This window comes from Macaca fascicularis, chromosome X, assembly GCF_037993035.2.
Source record: "Macaca fascicularis isolate 582-1 chromosome X, T2T-MFA8v1.1".
Taxonomy (NCBI): Eukaryota; Metazoa; Chordata; class Mammalia; order Primates; family Cercopithecidae; genus Macaca; species Macaca fascicularis.
Window position 1 is genome coordinate 79273961 of NC_088395.1, and position 22086 is coordinate 79296046.

The 22086-nt window shown below is 38.4% G+C and overlaps 1 protein-coding gene across 4 annotated transcripts in view; it reads right to left on the bottom strand.

The window, feature by feature from the left end:
• The window catches only part of HDAC8 (histone deacetylase 8), a 247230-nt gene that overhangs the window by 157079 nt on the left and 68065 nt on the right, over positions 1-22086 (bottom strand). For 3 of the 4 annotated variants that reach the window (XM_005593948.4, XM_065538015.2, XM_005593950.5), the window contains exons 5-7: positions 9417-9529; positions 5182-5259; positions 4475-4583 (exon numbers count right to left, since the gene is read on the bottom strand). In XM_005593948.4, coding sequence (XP_005594005.2) covers positions 4475-4583; positions 5182-5259; positions 9417-9529 — 300 coding nt within the window. The remainder of the gene's footprint in view (positions 1-4474; positions 4584-5181; positions 5260-9416; positions 9530-22086) is intronic. The other variant, XM_074029331.1, reaches the window with a different exon arrangement.

The window sequence follows — 22086 nt, forward strand, 5'->3', positions numbered from 1 at the left end:
ACTTTGAACTGTCAACTTCACCCATCTACATTATAAGCACTTTATATATGGTTTTCTTATGCGATATCTATTGGTAATCAGATATTTAGTAAAGAATACTTTCTGGCTGTTAGGGCTATAAAATGATAGGCAGGATGAGAATTAAGAAGTATCGGCACAATTCTAAGTTTCTTCGTTTGAACTTCACATATGTCACATATGTCATGGAAGTTCAGAGTGGGCAAGTACTTGGGTCATCCTGAAAGATTTGAGATTTCAGAGTGGTACCCTACTATTTATCAAAACCTCCCTTTAACCAACAGCAAGGCCATAATTGTTAGTGTCCTTTTCTCTCAGAATCCTTAACTATAAATGCTCCCAAAGTCGTCAACAAAGAGTTTTAGGTAACATTAAACATTATTAAGACTATCTCAGATTGTATTCAAATATATTATACTTAGAGAGCAAATAGGTTAAACATAGGCTGTGTAATATGTCCTGTTTCAGATGATAAAACTTGGGAATTAGCAAACCCTCCCTTTCGCAAAGCAGCCTCCCTTTCCCACCAACCTTCATGGGTATATGCGTGTGTGGCCCAGGGATGGGTGGTGGTGGGGTCAGGTTTAGGCCTTCACATACATAGAAAATATAGTATACCTCTATCATCTCTATACTAGGACTATAGGCTTCCATTTGAAGGAGGAGGTATGCTTACCAGAGCAATGTTGATAATGTTCCTTTATGCTGGTTAAAGCAGGGCTCTACTTGTGATACCAACTCTAGCAGCTCCCATGAAAATTATGGAAAGCCTTTGGGAATTAGTGACCCTTGACCTTAGAATTGAATGATCTAGGGAGATCTCACTGTGAAATCTGTCATTTATAGAAAATGGAACTTGAGATCTTCTGGTGTCAGAAAATTTTCATGTAAAGATTCCATGTCCAGTCTATTACAAAAAGAAACTCTAAGCCAATTTTTAAATGAAGGGGGTATATTCAAGCTTAAACTAAAACCATTAAGTTCCTGCCTGATTAGCTGGCAAAGTAAAAAAGGCTACAGCAGAGGAAAAAACCATTTTAGAAAGGAAAAGAGGAAGAAAGAAAGGGAGGAAGGGAAGAACTAAGGAAGAAAAGGAAGGAAAAGGAGAAAAGGAAGAGAAAAGACAAGAGAAGGAAGGAAGGAAGAAAAGTAAAGGAAAGAAGAAAGAAAGAAGGAAAAGGAAAAAGGAGCAATTCATGAGCAAACTAGAAATTGGGTGGCAAATAAAAAAGAGAGCATCTTATAAGTGAACCAGCAATAAGAGGTCCTTTACATATCACAAGTAAGGAGTGAGTCAGAGAACCAGAGGGGTCATGAAATAAAAAGGATGAAAAGGGGCCAGGCGCGGTGGCTCACACCTGTAATCCCAGTACTTTGGGAGGCTGAGGTGGGCGGATCACCAGGTCAGGTGATCGAGAACATAGTTGCTAACATGGTGAAACCCCATCTTTACTAAAAATACAAAAAAATTAGCTGGGTGTGGTGGTGGGCGCCCGTAGTCCTAGCTACTTGGGAGGCTGAGGCAGGATAATGGCGTGAACCCAGAGGTGGAGCTTGCAGTGAGCCTAGATCGCATCACTGCACTCTAGCCTGGGCAACAGAGTGAGATTTCATCTCAAAAAAATAAATAAAATAAAATAAAAGGATGAAAAGAAGACAGTAGATAAATTGAATGACTTTTTATAAAAAGATTAAGCCATTCCTATGTGTAATATATCTTTTGAGGTTGGCAGAAGGGTCAGAGGTAACAATGGCAAATGTGTAAGAGACTGTTTCCAAGCCACATACCAGAAGTATTCAAAAGCATAACGCCTGGGACTGAGTGATCTAGTTACCAGGGCTGGCCCTCTGCAAAACTCTTGGCAAAGATCGCTGTGGTTTTTGGTACCCCTTTCCCTCTACTGCTCCATTATGCAATTCCTCCTCCTCAGAATACTCAGGGAGCTCATGCTCTGACCCCTTCACAATTCATTGTCAAGAATGGCACTGTGAAGGTATACCTCATCTCTACTAAAAGTTTTTTTTTTTTTTTTTTTTTTTAATTAGCCAGATGTGGTATTGTGTGCCTGTTTGTCCCAGCCACTTGGGAAGCTGAAGCAAGGAGATCACTTGAATCCAGGAGGTCAATGCTACAGTGAGCCGTGACCACCATTGTACTCCAGCCTGGGCAACAGGGGAAGACCCTGTCCACCACCCCAAAAAAGAAAGGCTCTGTGAAACTATGGTACAGGAGGGGTGAGGATGAGAGGTTGTGCCAAAATTTCATTTTAAGGACTATTTCTAATTGTAGAATAAAAGTATGTTTCCTGTTAAAGGAATTTCAGGTATTAATCCAACAGATGAGAGACAGTTGGGCCAGGAAGCCTTCTTGGTACCCTTGGAATCACAGGTGCCTTCACATAATGCCCTGACCAGACTTGACTTCTGAAGGAAAGCAAAGGAAAAATGTTATTACACCTCTAATGAAAACCCGGAACCTGTTATTCTGGATGATCACTGTGTGGCTTGCATTGCCAGTGTGGGTCCACAGGCAAAGGGGCCCTCGGAACTATAAACTGATGAGTGTCTGGTTCTTTAGTAGGCAAGCTGGAAGAATTTTTAATAAATGCTAGCCTCCTGTACACAAAAGCCATCAATCTATTGGGATGCGAGTGGCATCATGCTTTTTGTAAAGGGAAATCATGTGTAATCTTCTACAGATCTTTTCCTTGGGGCTAAACTTACTTTAAAAATGCTTCTGATTAGGTTTGATACCAAGGCTATTTTTAAACACGAATTACCATGGGATTTAAAATATTTTTTTATCATGTAGTAGGAACTGGTCTACAGAAAAAAAAGAGAAAATATAGGGTAGAAACAGATATTTTTTTCTGACTGAAGAAGGATAAATAGTAGACTTCTTTGGGGGTGGGCACTGGAAAATCCTCAAGTCTGCAGATAATACTCAGCTTTCCCAGGCAGTGAAATGCCAAGTTGATGGGAGATAAAGAAGATCTCAGGAGGTTTTATGATTGGCAGATAACCTTCAATAGGGGCATATGTAAGGTGATCCATTTAGGGATTTGTAAGGGGTACATGTAAGGTGATCCATTTAGGGTGATCCATCTAGGGAGCACTAGATATTACAAACTACACTTGCACGATGATGAGTGCTGACCTTTCAATTAAGACCCAGGATAGGGCTCTAGGAAACACTGTGGACAGTGCACTGAAGAGAACAACCTAGTTTTCTGTTATGACAAAAAAAAAAAAAAAAAAAAAAAAAAAAAAAGGGCAACAAAATCGGGCACTGTTAAGAAGGGTATTAAAACAAAAACAAAATAATTCTCCTTTTACATAGAACTGCAGGATATCTTTATTGGTAAAGTTACATAAGCAGCTCTGATTTGCACATCTCAAGAACAGAAGAGAGCTTAAGGGGAACAAAGAAGGGCAATTAAACCATTGATGGCAGGCTCCAAAAAAAAAAAGGTTTTTTCAGTATGATAATACAGAGGTAGCCAGGAGTCATGATCAAAATTATGAAGAGGCTTATGCTGCTGAATAACTGAATGATGACTTGGCTCACCAAATCTTTTGAGCTAAGAGGCACTTTTGAAGCATAAAGTTTTTATTTTTTAATAATTCTGCTTTGTTTATACAACTGCCAGTGATGATAGCCAGTGCAGGCAGGCTCCTTTGGGAAGAACCTCCACCAGAGGTTGGGAGAAATACGAGCTAAGTTGGGGAGGGATCAAGAGTACCTCAATTCCCATTACTTACCTTCGGTAATGTTGACTTGCTGACTTCTAGTTGGATTTGCTTTCTCTGCCACCACTTGTGCCTGACCAATCTCAATTTTTATGAATATGAGTTTAGCACAACCTCCCACCCCCATTCCATAGGGCTTTTCAACTCCAGTGGTCCACATATTGGCACCAATGTGTCTGCCTACGATTGTCCGTAACTTAATCCTTAACCATGGTATAAAAAGAACAGGTATCTGACTCCAATTTTAACACAGCGGATAAAACGTAAGAATGCATGATGAATAATAATAGTCAATTCTCTAATATTTACACCAGTAGAAGAAGGCACAGGTCTCCATAATGAACCCTGACAACTGAAATGAACCCTGTCAGGTTGATGAAATAACACACATGCAGGTTTCTTTATCTAAGAAAGCAGCAAATAAGGGATTCTTCAGGATAGCCTAAAAGCTCTGCTCTTGGGATGGCCTTAATCATATTGAGTAGTGGGTAAGATCCAACCTGGAGCATGGCTCTGGTCCAACTGCTTGGCTCTGTCATACAGCGGATAGCTACTGATCAAATAGGCATAATGACCAGTATACAAAAGCTTTATAGGTATGTAGACGTTTTCTTTTACATTGTTCTTGTTTACATTGTGAGATAGGGGCCATTTCATCCTACAGAACTGTAATCTACTTATTACTGGCTCAGTGTTGCTGCCATACCTTTCAAAGATTTGGTAATATTTTTCATCTTGTATGCCATCCTGAATGGGCACATTTACACTGTAGTACCGTCCCTTCCCTAGGCCAACATCAGACACGTCACCTGTTCCTATAAAAGAGAAGAGCACTATGATCACTTATTAGGAACATGAGAACCCAGAAAACTTAAAGGATTTCCTGATAGGAATTCAGAAGACTGAAAAGATCAATTAGGAGAATAATCCTGAATGAATTAGTGATAGTTTCCAGGGAAAGAAATTAAGAAAAATAATATAAAGAAGTAACTGTTGTAAACAATCTTGGAGAAGCAGGCAAACCATAAGGAAACTGAAAAACCTTAGTTTTCATCTTACTGGATCAAATGAAAAAATAAGAGATTAACTCCTTTGCTTGGCTTCATGCTTTTTAGGTGGACATAATATCAATTTATCACTGCAATTATTCAGGATGTTAGGAGTTGCATGGGGTGTCTACTACTGTAGTAAGCATAAGTGATCTGTTGACAGCCCATAAAAATCACCTGGAAAAAGAAACAACTTTAATGTCATTCTTCTTGTTATTGTCACCTGAGGTAACGTGTGTTAAAAGTTTGCATAGGACTGTAGCAATAAGGCATTAACAGCATGGAACTGTCCAAGTGTAAGAAATGTATAGAAGAATTTCAGTATTTAGTCATCAAATGTAATATTGAGTTTATGATCACTTGCCTGGGAAAAATCCCGGGGAGAATTTGTGCAGGGACACGGTCATGACTTTGGAGGTGAAACTGAAGGCGTCTTCTACACCTAACAGATAAAGAAACATCAAAATAATCACTTCGGGATATGGCATTCCTATTTTCAACATCTGAAAATCTAGAGCAGCTGTGAGAAGCAGGGTAGATGAGAAGGCAGCAATACAAAACTAACAAGCTGAGAAATAAAAGTAATACAAACCTCTGGTCTCTAATCTCGTAATTACAAGATGAGGTAGAACTTTGGCCCCAAGTGAAGTTTGGGGGTTCCTTTTCAAACTCATGGAAAACTATAACTGGACTTCCTTTTCCAAGCAATGGGATGTCTGGGCTCTCTTTGACAACCTGTTCTAAAAAGTAGGGAAGGGCGAGAGCCTAGAATTGAGGCATTATCAACAGAATTCAATAAGGGAAACTGGCACCATCTTACAAGTTGTACGTTTTGTTTTGTTTAAGTGGTTATAGTTAAAGTCTTGGGATTTTTTCCAAAGATGTACAATGTGATAACCCTTTGAAAAATATGAGCAATACAAATATTAGCCATTATATACCAAAAATCTAATTATAAAGTGCCTCTCTATAATGCAGATTTGGTTATAAATAAGTAACTTATAGTACATCTTTCTGGCTAAAACATGGAAGGCTGAAAACAGCCATGACCTTGTCTCCTAATAGCAGCCTCATAACAGTGTTTTAAAACCTGAAGAAAGATGGGGGAAAAACTTTTCAAGAAAGGGGTCTGTTTTCCATTTTAACTTAGTAAACGATTAGAGGCCTGGGAGATTAAAGCTGGGATTTAAAGTAACCCTCACAAGCCTCTACGTATACAGGTAAACACACTGCCCACCTCCACCCCTTTCCTCTCACATATAGTCACACTATGTTCAGATAATCAATCTGTAAAATGGGAGGACTATTAGCAAATTCAGGTACTGTCCTCTTTCTTACTTCAAACAAAAATTGTTTCTGTATTTATTTAATGTTTTCAGTCTTCACTACAGCCCAACAGCGACTTTAAAAAAATATTAACTCTATTTGTATATAATAGGTATGTTTGAATTTCCCAAGCCTTATGTTTTGCCCTAGGGAGGCAGTTAAAACCAGTTAAAGGCTCTAGGCAAAAAATATGAAGTAAACAAAATAAAACAAACAAAATAAATGAAAATAGTACTTCAACTTAGAAATGAAGTCTTAAACAAGGATAATTCATGAAAATCCTGATTATCGATCAATCCAGAAATGTACCAATTTACACTTGGACCAATCATGTATGAGAGTTCCCAAACTATTGTTATTCTCTTTAATCTTAGGCAGAAAGAATGGTCTTGCTCTAATTTGCCTTTCTTTAAGTATTAGAGTGTTGAGCACCTTTTCATAAGTTTAGTGGCCATTTGTATTTCTTCTCATGGGAAATACCACTAGGCACAGTTATAAAATCATACTTTAAAAGGAGGTGAACACAGATAGGAGGAAGCTATGGACTTGGTGGGAAAGAGCAGAGTGGTTAGGTAGATGAAAGAAGGCAAGGATGGGGTAGGGGTGGCTAGTGAAGCCACTACAGGATGCTAGTTATGGAATCATGGAGGATTTAAAATAAACCAAATGCGTAAGAGTTTGGGGGTGGGGCAGGGGTCACTGTAAGGGAGGTGCTAAAGAGGGGAAATAAACTGAAATGAAACACACCATAAAAGTTGGCTAAAACAGGAAACTCTGAAGGGTGTAGAAATAACATTGCAAATGGAAAGAATGGTTTCAGGTGACAGTTTCGGTTCATTCTTATATGGTTCTGTAGTTGATTGTATTCTTAAACTCTGATACTAATAGTCTGAATTTCATAATCATTTATTGATCAAATATTTTAATGAGCCACTACTATATGCATAGTACTGTTGGTTCAAGGCGTTACATAAAACAGGAAGAAGTAAACAACTTGATCTCTGCTCTGAAGGAACTTATAGTTTCTATGGGAAGAGAAGACACAGACACATTAAAAAATTAATTAAAAATACAAGGCAATATGTAATGAAATATCAAATTGGTGGTATGAACAATACAGGACTTGAGAGGAGGGGGAGAACACTTGAGAGGGAGTGGTCAGGGCAAATCTGCTACTGTTGGAACTTGAATAAATGGGTAGAACTTGGGACAGTTGAAACAAAACTAAATTAGGAAAAAAAGGAGGCAAAGTCAGGGAGGTGGGAATAGTGAGATGTGTCTGGGAACACTGAGCCATGTCATGAATAGTGAGACATGTCATGAATAGTTAGACATGCTCATTGAGTAGTATAGCCTGGACAGCAAGTAATGAGAGATAAGGGTGGAAAGATAAGGTGAGGCCTATTCAAGGTAGGCCTTGAAAGACTGGATAATGACCGTGGACCTTATCTTGAAGACCACTGTTTTTCAAAGTGTGGCCTACAGAACAGCTGAGGTATTAAAACGTAGTTTCTTTGGTTCCTTGCCAGACCTACTAAATCTGAATATCTGGTGGATATGGCCCAGCAATCTGCATTTTAAAACAAACTTCCCCAGGTCATCTTGACGCACTTTCAAGTTTGAGAACCACTGCTGTAGGCCAGGGGTCAACGAACTAAGTGGCTAAATAGTAAACATTTTCAGCTTTGCAAACTACTCAATGTCTCTATTGCACATGCACACACATATATACACACACACGGACACTTTTTTCAATATATTTTCTCTTTTATAACCCTTTAAAAATGGAAAAACCATTTAAAAAACTTTTTTAAGAGACAATGCCTTGCTCTGTCGCCCAAGCTGGAGTGCAGTGGCACGATCGTAATTCACTACAGCCTCGACCTCCTGGGCTCAAGCGATCCTCCTGCCTCAGCCTCCTAAGTAGCTAGGAATATAAGCACACAACACCAAACTCAGCTAATTTTTTTCGAGATGGGGGTTTCACTTTGTTGGCCAGGCTGGTCTCAAACTCATGGTTTCAAAGAGTCCTCCCACTTCAGCCTTCCAAAATATTGGGATCACAGGCATGAGCTACTGCACTTGGCTGGAAAAACCATTTTTGACCATTCTTAGCTTACTGGCCATACAAAAATAAGCCAAAGGTCAAATGCTACCCCTTGTTATAGGCAATAAGGAGTCTCTGAAGGCTTTTGAGCAAGGCTATGTTTTGCACTGGTTGAGCATTCAGATATTCAGTGAAAATGGTTCTCAAAGTAGTATATTAGTGGTTTTAACCTCTCTTCTCTCTGTCATTGTTTAATTTTCTGTCATCGTTCCATGGTAGTATCCATGCAGATGAAGCTCTCTGGAAAGGTTCCCTCAACGATTTCATCCTTCTTTCTCTGTTTTGGCAGCGGAGATGACCCTAACTTCAGACATATAACATTCTTTTCCTCTCTATGCCTTGATTATGTTTGTCTCAAAAAACAAAAAACAAAAAACAAAAACAAAAAAACCTTGGAAACAGGGAAATGGCAATCATTGATGTGAGGGAGGAGTATTTTTAAGTAAGAATTTATGGGATAAGTGTTCTTAAATAAATGGAAATACTACGTGTCCCAGACAGGATTTCTTAAAGAAACAGAATGTGGCATCTGTCACTGGAGGTCTACATTCTAGATGGAAAATACATAGGATGGTCAGATAAGTCCTGTCAGTGGAGTCTTCTAAGAGAGGATTAATGGGTTAAGGCAAACTGTTAAGCGATTCTGCTATTAAACATTAGGGAAGATGTCCTGTTTGTACGGCACTAAATATTTTAGCAATACAAAGAAACGACACAGATTCTGATCACTACACGAGTTGGCAGCCTATTGGTGAAAAATTTCAGACTGTTAGCCCATCATACGCCCATTCTATCTTGAGAAAAGCATCAATGAAAAGAGACAAGACTGTCATCTCTATAGATTCCCTTAGAACCAGTGGAAATGGCCTGAGGGAGGTTACTGAGCACTGGAGTAAACACTAGGTAAGATTTTCACTTCTTAACATTCTCTATTAGTTCTAGAGGTTTGCTACAGGAGGAGAGAGGAGAGGAAATTACAGGAGCCTGGCTTGGGCAGCAAAGCAGGAATTGCATCAATTAGAGGAATCACTACACTACCTACTTTAAATTCTCAATTAGGAAAATTTCAATTATAGCAGACATTTCTACCAGTTGCCTAGAAGCAGCTTAACTGATAAAAACCTGCTGTCCTAGCAGCAAAGCATCTTTAAAACCAAAGGGCTTACCATCTCCATGGTGCAGATCCAAATCCACGTAGAGAATACGCTCAAATTTCCGTCGCAATCGTAATATTCCCAGGACAGCATCATTGAGATAACAAAAACCAGATGCTTCATCTCTGTAAGAAAACAAGTTGCTACAGCCAACAGCCAAAAAGCAATCCAAGGGAGTCTTATCCAAGGGAGTCTTTACAGCCAAGGATCTAACCCTTGAGATCTAGTCCCCTAAAGTTTCCCCTTCTTTTAAGAAAAACAAAAATCCATCTACAAAGATTATAAGTAAATGACCCAGAATGATCAGGGAATGAAGTGTTTCAGTAAAGAAAATATTCGGGTAAACTGGTAACATTTTCCATTCATGATCCCAGATTTTCAAAGCATTAGAATATTATAACTATATTGAACAAGAGAGAACCACCTTTCCCTGGATTTAGGAATCACTTCAAAAAATTTGTATACCCTGGGGTCATCACGAGGAACACTGGTAATCACTTACAGGACTTTAAGAAAGCTAGAATCTAGAAGAGGCCTTAAAGACAATCTTGCTCAGCCAGATGTTAGAGATTGGATTCTCTGTACTGACCCTATGACATAACCTAGAATTTTTAAAAAGTTAGTTTTGGCACTTGTTGCTCATAAAAGCTGAGTGTAGAACATACAAATGCATAATCTCCTGGGCAGTATAATGTGGTTGCCTGTCTGTAAATGCAATTATTACAATGAAGAGTGAAGCAGTCTTTTCTAAAGTTGTTTTGTTTTCTTTACTAAAATTGTCTTCATTGACTTCACTGGTGTCCTTTAACTTTTGTGCTATCAGTGATACTGCGTCACTTTAACCCCTTGTCAAGGTTAAACTGCTCTTTTACTACACTTCCATTAAGCCTTGCTGATTAGATGTAAAATAACATTCTTTATCATCAAGAGTGTACTATAAGTTATTTTTAAGGCCTCATCCTAAATGCTTAATTTATTTTGCTTCCACAGACACTTCAAATATCCAGCCTATTTTTTTCTGAGTTCTCCTTGAGATTGCCTAGGCATAAGCAACAGTTAAAATGGCATCTTTGCTCCTATGAGACTGTAAAGCTCTTTGTAGTGCCTACACAATGCATAAACTTCTTCATGAGATCTCTTCCATAATAACATTTCATATTCTAAATAATGCCCTGGTTCACAGGCTGAATCAATGACATGTAGACTGGCAAGCAGAAGGTTGGTAAAAATATCTTTAGACACTGACTCTGCTTCATGATGGTGAACTCAGCAATCATCTAGCCAAAAAAAAAAAGCTTGGCCTTAGGTATGCAACCAGGTAAAGACCAATTAAAGAAAAAGATTTCTCCATCTATGAATTCTCTTTAAATAAGAATTAAATATGTGATTTTTGGAAGTTCTTAGATGCGAATGCTATTTTCCAATTATGAAAAGTTTACATTTTGTAAGTTTACTGCCTTAGCACATTAAAAAAAGAGATAATCTGTCATCCTTTTGAACATCAATAACTTTTAGGTAGATGGGACGGAACACTAAGTGCTAGGCAAAAAGAGGAGAGAGATGTGGAGGAAGAGTACAAATCAATACAAGACATACTTCCTTTCCTCACAGAACTTACAATTAAATTGGGGAGATAAGGCATAAAACAAACAAAAAAGGCAACCAGAAATAATATGGCACATAAAGGAGAATACAGAGAAAAGCTACAGAGAAAATTGACAAAGTAGACTCTTCTCATTGACAACATTGAGATTTGCCCGAGCCCTGTGTTTTCGCAAAAGCAGTGATGGTTAAGAAACCCTACACCCTTTTGTGTTATGAGAAATGGCGAACTGCAAAGGACCACACTGCCCTGGCATATTCTTTTTTTTTTTTTTTTTTTTTTAATACTTTAAGTTCTAGGGTACATGTGCACAACTTGCAAGTTTGTTACATATGTATACATGTGCCATGTTGGTGTGCTGCACCCATTAACTCGTCATTTACATTAGGTATATCTCCTAATGCTATCACTCCCCCCTCCCTCCTCCCCACAAAAGGACCCGGGGTGTGATGTTCACCTTCCTGTGTCCAAGTGATCTCATTGCTCAATTCCCACCTATGAGTGAGAACATGCGGCGTTTGGTTTTCTGTTCTTGCGATAGTTTGCTGAGAATGGTGGTTTCCAGCTGCATCCATGTCCCTACAAAAGACATGAACTCATCCTTTTTTATCGCTGCATAGTATTCAGTGGTGTGCATGTGCTACATTTCCTTAATCCAGTCTGTCACTGATGGACATTTGGGTTGATTCCAAGTCTTTGCTATTGTGAATAGTGCTGCAATAAACATACGTGTGCATGTGTCTTTATAGCAGCATGACTTATAATCCTTTGGGTATATACCCAGTAATGGGATGGCGGGGTCAAATGGTATTTCTAGTTCTAGATCCTTGAGGAATCGCCACACTGTTTTCCACAATGGTTGAACTAGTTTACAGTCCCACCAACAGTGTAAAAGTGTTCCTATTTCTCCACATCCTCTCCAGCACCTGTTGTTTCCTGACTTTTTAATGATTGTCATTCTAACTGGTGTGAGATGGTATCTCATTGTGGTTTTGATTTGTATTTCTCTGATGGCGAGTGATGATGAGCATTTTTTTACGTGTCTGGTGGATGTATGAATGTCTTCTTTTGAGAAGTGTTTGTTCATATCCTTTGCCCACTTTTTGATGGGGTTGTTTGTTTTTTTCTTGTATATTTGTTTGAGTTCTTTGTAGGTTCTGGATATTAGCCCTTTGTCAGATGAGTAGATAGCAAAAATTTTCTCCCATTCTGTAGGTTGCCTGTTCACTCTGATGGTAGTTTCTTTTGCTGTGCAGAAGTTCTTTAGTTTAATTAGATCCCATTTGTCAATTTTGGCTTTTGTTACCATTGCCTTTGGTGTTTTAGACATGAAGTCCTTGCCCATGCCTATGTCCTGAATGGTATTACCTAGGTTTTCTTCCAGGGTTTTTATGGTTTTAGGTCTAACATTTAAGTCTCTAATCCATCTTCAATTAATTTTCGTATAAGGAGTAAGGAAAGGATCCAGTTTCAGCTTTCTACTTATGACTAGCCAATTTTCCCAGCACCATTTATTAAATAGGGAATCCTTTCCCCATTTCTTGTTTTTGTCAGGTTTGTCAAAGATCAGATGGCTGTAGATGTGTGGTATTATTTCTGAGGGTTCTGTTCTGTTCTATTGGTCTATATCTCTGTTTTGGTACCAGTACCATGCTGTTTTGGTTACTGTAGCCTTGTAGTATAGTTTGAAGTCAGGTAGCCTGATGCCTCCAGCTTTGTTCTTTTGGCATAGGATTGTCTTGGCATTGTGGGGTGTTTTTTGGTTCCCTATGAACATTCGAGCAGTTTTTTCCAATTCTGAGAATAAAGTCATTGGTAGCTTAATGGGGATGGCACTGAATCTATAAATTACCTTGAGCAGTATGGCCATTTTCACAATATTGATTCTTCCTATCCATGAGCATGGTATGTTCTTCCATTTGTTTGTGTCCTCTTTTATTTCACTGAGCAGTGGTTTGTAGTTCTCCTTGAAGAGGTCCTTTACATCCCTTGTAAGTTGGATTCCTAGGTATTTTATTCTCTTTGAAGCTATTGTGAATGGGAGTACATTCATGATCTGGCTCTCTGTTTGTCTGTTACTGGTGTATAAGAATGCTTGTGATTTTTGCACATTGATTTTGTCTCCTGAGACTTTGCTGAAGTTGCTTATCAGCTTAAGGAGATTTGGGGCTGAGATGATGGGGTTTTCTAAATATACAATCATGTCATCTGCAAACGGGGACAATTTGACTTCTTCTTTTCCTAACTGAATACCCTTGATTTCTTTCTCTTGCCTGATTGCCCTAGCCAGAACTTCCAACACTATGTTGAATAGGAGTGGTGAGAGAGGGCATCCCAGTCTTGTGCCAGCTTTCAAAGGGAATGTTTCCAGTTTTTGCCCATTCAGTATGATATTGGCTGTGGGCTTCTCAAAAATAGTTATTATTTTGAGATACGTTCCATCAATACTGAATTTATTGAGAGTTTTTAGCATGAAGGGCTGTTGAATTTTGTCAAAGGCCTTTTCTGCATCTATTGAGATAATCATGTGGTTTTTGTCTTTGGTTCTGTTTATATGCTGAATTATATTTATTGATTTGTGTATGTTGAACCAACCTTGCATCCCAGGGTTGAAGCCCACTTGATCATGGTGGATAAACTTTTTGATGTGCTGTTGGATTCGGTTTGCCAGTATTTTATTGAGGATTTTTGCATCGATGTTCATCAGGGATATTGGTCTAAAATTCTTTTTTTGTGTGTGTGTCTCTGCCAGGCTTTGGTATCAGGATGATGTTGGCCTCATAAAATGAGTTAGGGAGGATTCCCTCTTTTTCTATTGATTGGAATGGTTTCAGAAGGAATGGTACCAGCTCCTCCTTGTACCTCTGGTAGAATTCAGCTGTGAATCCGTCTGGTCCTGGACTTTTTTTGGTTGGTAGGCTATTAATTATTGCCTCAATTTCGGAGCCTGCTATTGGTCTATTCAGGGATTCAACTTCTTCCTGGTTTAGTCTTGGGAGAGTGTAAGTGTCCAGGAAATTATCCATTTCTTCTAGGTTTTCCAGTTTATTTGTGTAGAGGTGTTTATAGTATTCTCTGATGGTAGTTTGTATTTCTGTGGGGTCAGTGGTGATATCCCCTTTATCATTTTTTATTGCATCTATTTGATTTTTCTCTCTTTTCTTCTTTATTAGTCTTACTAGCAGTCTATCAATTTTGGTGGTCTTTTTCAAAAAACCAGCTCCTGGATTCATTGATTTTTTGAAGGGTTTTTTGTGTCTCTATCTCCTTCAGTTCTGCTCTGATCTTAGTTATTTCCTGCCTTCTGCTAGCTTTTGAATGTGTTTGCTCTTGCTTCTCTAGTTCTTTTAATTGTGATGTTAGAGTGTCAATTTTAGATCTTTCCTGCTTTCTCTTGTGGGCATTTAGTGCTATAAATTTCCCTCTACACACTGCTTTAAATGTGTCCCAGAGATTCTGGTATGTTGTATCTTTGTTCTCATTGGTTTCAAAGAACATCTTTATTTCTGCCTTCATTTTGTTATGTACCCAGTAGTCATTCAGGAGCAGGTTGTTCAGTTTCCATGTAGTTGAGTGGATTTGATTGAGTTTCTTAGTCCTGAGTTCTAGTTTGATTGCACTGTGGTCTGAGAGACAGTTTGTTATAATTTCTGTTCTTTTACATTTGCTGAGGAGTGCTTTACTTCCAACTATGTGGTCAATTTTGGAATAAGTGCAATGTGGTGCTGAGAAAAATGTATATTCTGTTGATTTGGGGTAGAGAGTTCTGTAGATGTCTATTAGGTCCGCTTGGTGCAGAGTTGAGTTCAATTCCTGGCTATCCTTGTTAACTTTCTGTCTCGTTGATCTGTCTAATGTTGACAGTGGGGTGTTAAAGTCTCCCATTATTATTGTATGGGAGTCTAAGTCTCTTTGTAAGTCTCTAAGGACTTGCTTTATGAATCTGGGTGCTCCTGTATTGGGTGCATATATATTTAGGATAGTTAGCTCTTCCTGATGAATTGATCCCTTTACCATTATGTAATGGCCTTCTTTGTCTCTTTTGATCTTTGATAGTTTAAAGTCTGTTTTATCAGAGATTAGGATTGTAACCCCTGCTTTTTTTTGTTTCCATTTGCTTGTTAGATCTTCCTCCATCCCTTTATTTTGAGCCTATGTGTGTCTCTGCATGTGAGATGGGTCTCCTGAATACAGCAAACTTATGGGTCTTGACTCTTTATCCAATTTGCCAGTGTGTGTCTTTTAATTGGACCATTTAGTCCATCTATATTTAAGGTTAATATTGTTATGTGTGAACTTGATCCTGTCATTATGATATTAGCTGGTTATTTTGATTGTTAGTTGATGCAGTTTCTTCCTTGCATCGATGGTCTTTACATTTTGGCATGTTTTTGCAATGACTGGTGCTGGTTGTTCCTTTCCATGTTTAGTACTTCCTTCAGGATCTCTTGTAGGGCAGGCCTGGTGGTGACAAAATCTCTAAGCATTTGTTTGTCTGTAAGGGATTTTATTTCTCCTTCACTTATGAAACTTAGTTTGGCTGGATATGAAATTCTGGCTTGAAAATTCCTTTCTTTAAGAATGTTGAATATTGGCCCCCACTCTCTTCTGGCTTGTAGAGTTTCTGCCGAGAGATCTGCTGTTAGTCTGATGGGCTTCCCTTTGTGTGTAACCCGACCTTTCTCTCTGGCTGCCCTTAAAATTTTTTCCTTTATTTCACCTTTGGTGAATCTGACAATTATGTGTCTTGGAGTTGCTCTTCTCGAGGAGTATCTTTGTTACGTTGCCTGTATTTCCTGAATTTGAATGTTGGCCTGCCTTACTAGGTTTGGGAAGTTCTCCTGGATGATATCCTGCAGAGTGTTTTCCAACTTGGTTCCATTTTCCCTGTCAGTTTCAGCCACACCAATCAGACGTAGATTTGGTCTTTTCACATAATCCGATATTTCTTGGAGGCTTTGTTCATTTGTTTTTACTCTTTTTTCTCTACACTTCTCTTCTCACTTCATTTCATTAATTTGATCTTCAATCGCTGATACTCTTTCTTCCAGTTGATCGAGTGAGTTACTGAAGCTTATGCATTTGTCATGTAGTTCTTGTGTTATGGTTTTCATCTCTATCAGTTCTTTTAAGGACTTCTCTACATTGGTTATTCCAGTTAGCCATTCGTCAAATCTTTTTTCAAGGTTTTTAGTTTCTTTGCGCTGGTTACCTAGTTCCTCCTTTAGCTGTGAGAAGTTTGATGGACTGAAGCCTTCTCTCAACTCATCAAGGTCATTCTCCGTCCAGCTTTGTTCCTTTGCTGGTGATGAGCTGCGTTCCTTTGGAGGGGGAGATGCACTCTGATTTTTTGAATTTCCAGCTTTTCTGCACTGCTTTTTCCCTATCTTTGTGGTTTTATCTGCCTTTGATCTTTGATGATGATGTCGTACCGATGGGGTTTTGGTGTGGGTGTCCTTTCTGTTTGGTAGTTTTCCTTCTAACAATCAGGACCCTCAGCTGTGGTCTGTTGGAGTTTGCTTGAGGTCCACTCCAGACCCTGTTTGCCTGGGTATCAGCAGCGGAGGCTGCAGAAGATAGAATATTGCTGAACAGCAAGTGTTGCTGTCTGATTCTTGCTCTGGAAGCTTCGTCTCAGGGGGGTACTCCACTGTGTGAGGTGTGAGGTGTCGGTCTGCACCTAGTGGGGGATGTCTCCCAGTTAGGCTACTCAGGGGTCAGGGACCCACTTGAACAGGCAGTCTGTCCATTCTCAGATCTCAACCTCTGTGCTGGGAGATCCACTGCTCTCTTCAAAGCTGTGAGACAGGGGCATTTACCTCTACCGAGGTTTCTGCTGCTTTTTGTTTAGCTAAGACCTGTCCCCAGAGGAGGAGTCTACAGAAGCAGAATGGCCTCCTTGAGCTGTGGTGGGCTCCACCCAATTCAAGTTTCCCAGGGGCGTTGTTTACCTACTTAAGTCTCAGCAATGGCGGGCACCCCTCCCCCAGCCTTGCTGTCGCCTTGCAGTTAGATCTCAGACTGCTGTGCTAGCAATGAGGGAGGCTCCATGGGTGTGGGACCCTCTGGGCCAGGTATGGGATATAATCTCCTGGTGTGCTGTTTGCTAAGACCCTTGGTAAAGTGCAGTATTAGGGTGGGAGTTACCCAATTTTCCAGGTGTTGTGTGTGTCAATTTCCTTTGGCTAGGAAAAGGAATTCCCTTTCCCCTTGTGCTTCCCAGGTGAGGTGATGCCTCATCCTGCTTCAGCTCTTGCTGGTCGGGCTGCACCTGCAGACCAGCGCCTACTGTCCGACACAACCCAGTGAGATGAACCCGGTACCTCAGTTAAAAATGCAGAAATCACCCACCTTCTGTGTCGCTCATGCTGGGAGCTGGAGGCTGGAGCTGTTCCTATTTGGCCATCTTGGGCATGCCCCTGCCCTGACATATTCCAAGGAAAGACTCATCTTTCTCTTTCCTCAGCATGCCCAGAAGACTGGGAGATGACTCCCTTATTTACCTGTCTCCATTAAGCAGGTGGCCCCCTTCCTTTTCTTTAAGATGTTCCTTACACTAATGAAGATTCTCCTCATGGCAATAGGCTGAATAATAATAATAATGATGATGATGATGATGTCTATCATTCAGAAAGTCCTTTATGTCTCATTGTGTGAATTTGTAACATTTTTCTACCTCTGGATAGTATTACTATTACTAAATTAGATGATAACGTCTCTTAAATTAAAGGAGCTCTATTATCATTGGCTTATAGAAATAATAAGTGTTTAGATAAATAGAATATTCCTAAAATCCCCAGAAAATAAGGAAATTGAACGTTCAAGATTTTCAATATGCTAAAAAAGGTATTCCTATAAAAACTCAAATACTTTAAGAATTCAAGTTCACATAATTTAGGTAAATCTTGGGCAAATGAGACTAATTTAGTAATTTTGGCTTACTAAAACCTGCCATGTCTTTTCTGATTTATCAGTGTTGGGCATAATATACAGGTAGATTTTTTTTTCTACTTGAGTATATTCTTCCTAAACATAGACAGGTTTACTGATTGAATGAGCTAACATTACTTCTCCTAAGTGTTTATGATTATAAAAAAAGTAAACTTGTTTAAATCAAGTTGAATCATTATTCTGATAAACTTTATTTCAACAGTAATTATATTTTGTAGTATATCAGCTTGAAGATAATTTACAAAATCTTTAGGTAACTAAAAACTTTGGGCTGATATTAAAATTGAATCAATTAATGAATATTCATTACATACCTAGACTATTTCTAAGTAAGAGAATGCTGAAACATTAATTACTACATATAATTTTGTATGCTTTTGCTTCTTATTTCAATATGCTACAGAGAAGTTATGTATACTTGGGTCTGTTAATGAACATGTTATTTTTTGCCAATTAAAGAAGTTGTTATAAAGGATGTATATAGATATAGAAAGTTATAGAGGGATCACAGAGAGGGAATTTTATTTGTTGAGGTGGCTGGCTAAGGTTTGATGAGTTTATTTATAATATTTCCAAAAAGAACTTTAGTACCAAATATTCTGATGCAAAGCTAGAATTTGGTTTCCTCACTGTTAAAATGGCAAAAAAAAAAAAAAAAAAAAAAAAAAAAAAAATTTGTTCTTTCACTTTGTTGAAAGAGAAGTGCTAGAAAGAATTAGATTTATTCAATATATTACTATTGAGGAGTTGCATGGGAAGAGATGTCAAATCAGAAGAGATGCTTTGCTTTTTCTAGGTTAAATCGGTATAGGTAAAATGTTAAACCTAAAATAAACATTTTAGAAATTGTATGCTGTATGGAACCTTTCTACAGATTCATTAGTGCTGTCACTGGCCAAGATATGTCAGAATCCTGATGCTGCTTTGCCAGATATTAGATGACTATAGTATAGTGTTTTCAGTAATAATTTCAGTTTTTTAAAATGTTAACTTGGTCTCCACATTGCTTCTTTGTTTTGAACCTAGCATTTTCCCAGTCATTAGTTTTCAAATGGGGATTCACATCCTTTACCTATGAAATTCTGTTAATATACACATGTTTAAGAACTATTCCAGATTACTAAATCTCTTTACTTGATGTTCTTGATATATTCTGGGTATGTTCAAACTATATGCTTGGTATATTCATGATATATTATGTCAGGATTATTATATGTTATATCTGAATATTTTTTCTCTATAAAGATAATGTTCATACATTTTAATAAATTACATAGAATACCCTCTCTTCTTTGAAAATAGGCTTTCTACAGTTTGGATATTTGGCCTTCCAAGCCTCATGTTGAAATTTGATCCCCAGTGTTGGAGGTGGGGCCTAGTGGGAAGTGTTGGGTGATGGGGGTGGATCCCTTACAAATGGCTTGGTTGTGTTCTCACAGTAATGAGTGAGTTCTCACTCTATTAGTTCCTGCAAGAGTTCCCCTGAACTCTTGTTTTGTTAAAAAACAAACTCTTGTTTGTTAAAAAGAGCCTGGCACCTTCTCCCTCTCTCTTGCTTCCTCTCTCACCATGTGATTTGCACACGTGGCTTCCCTTTACCTTCTGTCATAAGTGGAGGCAGCATGAAGCCCTTACCAGAAGCAGATACTGGCACCATGCTTCTTGTACAGACTGCAGAGCTATGAGCCAAATACCTCTTTTCTTTACAAATTACCCAGATTCAGGTATTCCTTTAGAGGAACACAGACGTACTACGACAAGGGCTAATAATCATGTATATAGATATTTTGTCTGGATCTGGTAGACCTCTACAGAACTCTCCACCCAAAAACAACACTCTTCTCATTGCCACATAGCACATACTCTAAAATCAACCACATAATTAGACATAAAGCAATCCCTAGCAAGTGCAAAATAACCAAAATCATACCACCAAATACACTCTTGAGACACAGCACAATAAAAATAGAAGTCAAGACTGAGAAAATCACTCCAAGCCATGTAATTACATGGAAACTAAACAACATCCTCCTGAATAACTTTTGGGTAAATAATAAAATTAAGGCAAAAATCAAGAAGTTATTTGAAACTAATAAGAAAATAGATACAATACATCAGAATCTCTGGGAAACAGCTAAGGCAGTGTTAAGAGGGAAATTCCTAGCACTAAACGCCCACATCAAAAAGGTAGAAAGACCTCAAATTAATAACTTAACATTACAACTGAATTAGAGAAGCAAGAACAAATCAACTCCAAAGCTAGCAGAAGACAAGAAATAACCAAAATCAAAGGTGAACTGAAGGAAATTGAGACATGAAAAACCATTCAAAAGATCAATGAATGCAAAAGTTGGATTTTTGAAAAAAATTAATAAGATAGATAGGCCGCTAGCTAGACTAATAAAGAAGAAAAGAGAGAAGATCCAAATAAACAAAATTAGAAATGACGAAGGGAATGTTACCACTGACTCCACAGAAACAAAAATAACCAGCAGAAACTATGATGAACACTCCGTGCACACAAACTAGAAAACCCAGAAGAGATGGATAAATTCCTGGACAAATACACCTTCCTAAGACTGAACCAGGAAGAAACTGATTCCCTAAACAGACCAATAATGAGCTCCAGAATGGAATCAGTAATAAATAGCTTTACCAACCAAAAAAAGCCTGCCACTTGATATATTCACAGCCAAATTCTACCAGATATATAAAGAAAGCTGGTACTATCCCTACTGAAACTATTCCAAAAAATTTAGGAGGAGGGACTCCTCCTCAACTCATTCTATGAGAGCAGTATCATTCTGATACAAAAACCTGGCAGAGACACAACAAAAAAGAAAACATCAAGCCTATATCCTTGATGAATATTAATGCAAAAATCCTCAACAAAATACTTGCAGACTGAATCCAGCAACACAACAAAATGCTAATCCACCATGATCAAGTAGGCTTCATCTCTATGATGCAAGGTTGGTTCAATATATGCAAATCAATAAATGTGATTCATCACATAAATAGAACTGAAGACAAAAACTACATGATCATCTCAATAGAGGCAGAAAAGCCTTTCAATAAAATTCAACACCGCTTCATGTTAAAAACTCTCAATAAACTAGGTATTGAAGGAACACACCTAAAAATAATAACAGCCATCTATAACAAACCCACAGCCAACATCATACTGAATGGGCAAAAGCTGGAAGCATTCCCCTGGAAACCTGGCACAAGACAAAGATGCTCTCTCTCACGACTCCTATTCAACAGAGTATTGGAAGTCCTAGTCAGAGCAATCAGGTAAGAGAAGGAAATAATGGGCATCCAAATAGGAGGAGAGGAAGTCAAACCATCTCTGCAGATGACATGGTTCTATATCTAGAAAACCTCATAATCTCAGCTCAAAACCTCCTTCAGCTGATAAACAGCTTCAGCAAAGTTTCAGGATACAAAATCAATGTACAAAAATCACTAGCGTTCCTACATATCAACAATAGTCAACCCAAGAACCAAATCATGAAAGAACTCTCATTCACAATTGACACAAAAAGAATAAAATACCTAGGAATACAGCTTACCAGGGAGGTGAAAGATCTCTACAATGAGAATTACAAAACACTGCTCAAATAAATCAGAGAAGACACAAACAAATGGAAAAACATCCCATGCTCATGGATAGGAGGAATCAATATAATTAAAATGGCCATACTGCTCAAAGCAACTTACAGATTCAATGCTAAACCTATCAAACTATATGTGACATTCTTCACAGAACTAGAAAAAACTATTTTAAAATTCATATGGAACCAAAAAAGGGCCCAAATAGCCAAGACAATCCTAAGCAAAAAGAACAAAGCTTGAGGCATCATGTTACCCAACTTCAAACTATACTACAGGGCGACAGTAACCAAAACAGCATGGTAATGGTACAAAAACAGATACATAGACCAATGGAACAGAATAGAGAGCCCAGAAATAAGGCTGCACACCTATGACCATCTGATCTTCAACAAAGTTGACAAGAGCAAGCAATGGGGGAAAGACTCACTATTCAGTAAATGGTGCTGAATATGGCTAGCTATATTCAGAAGATTGAAGCTGGACCCCTTTCTTATAGCATATACAAATATC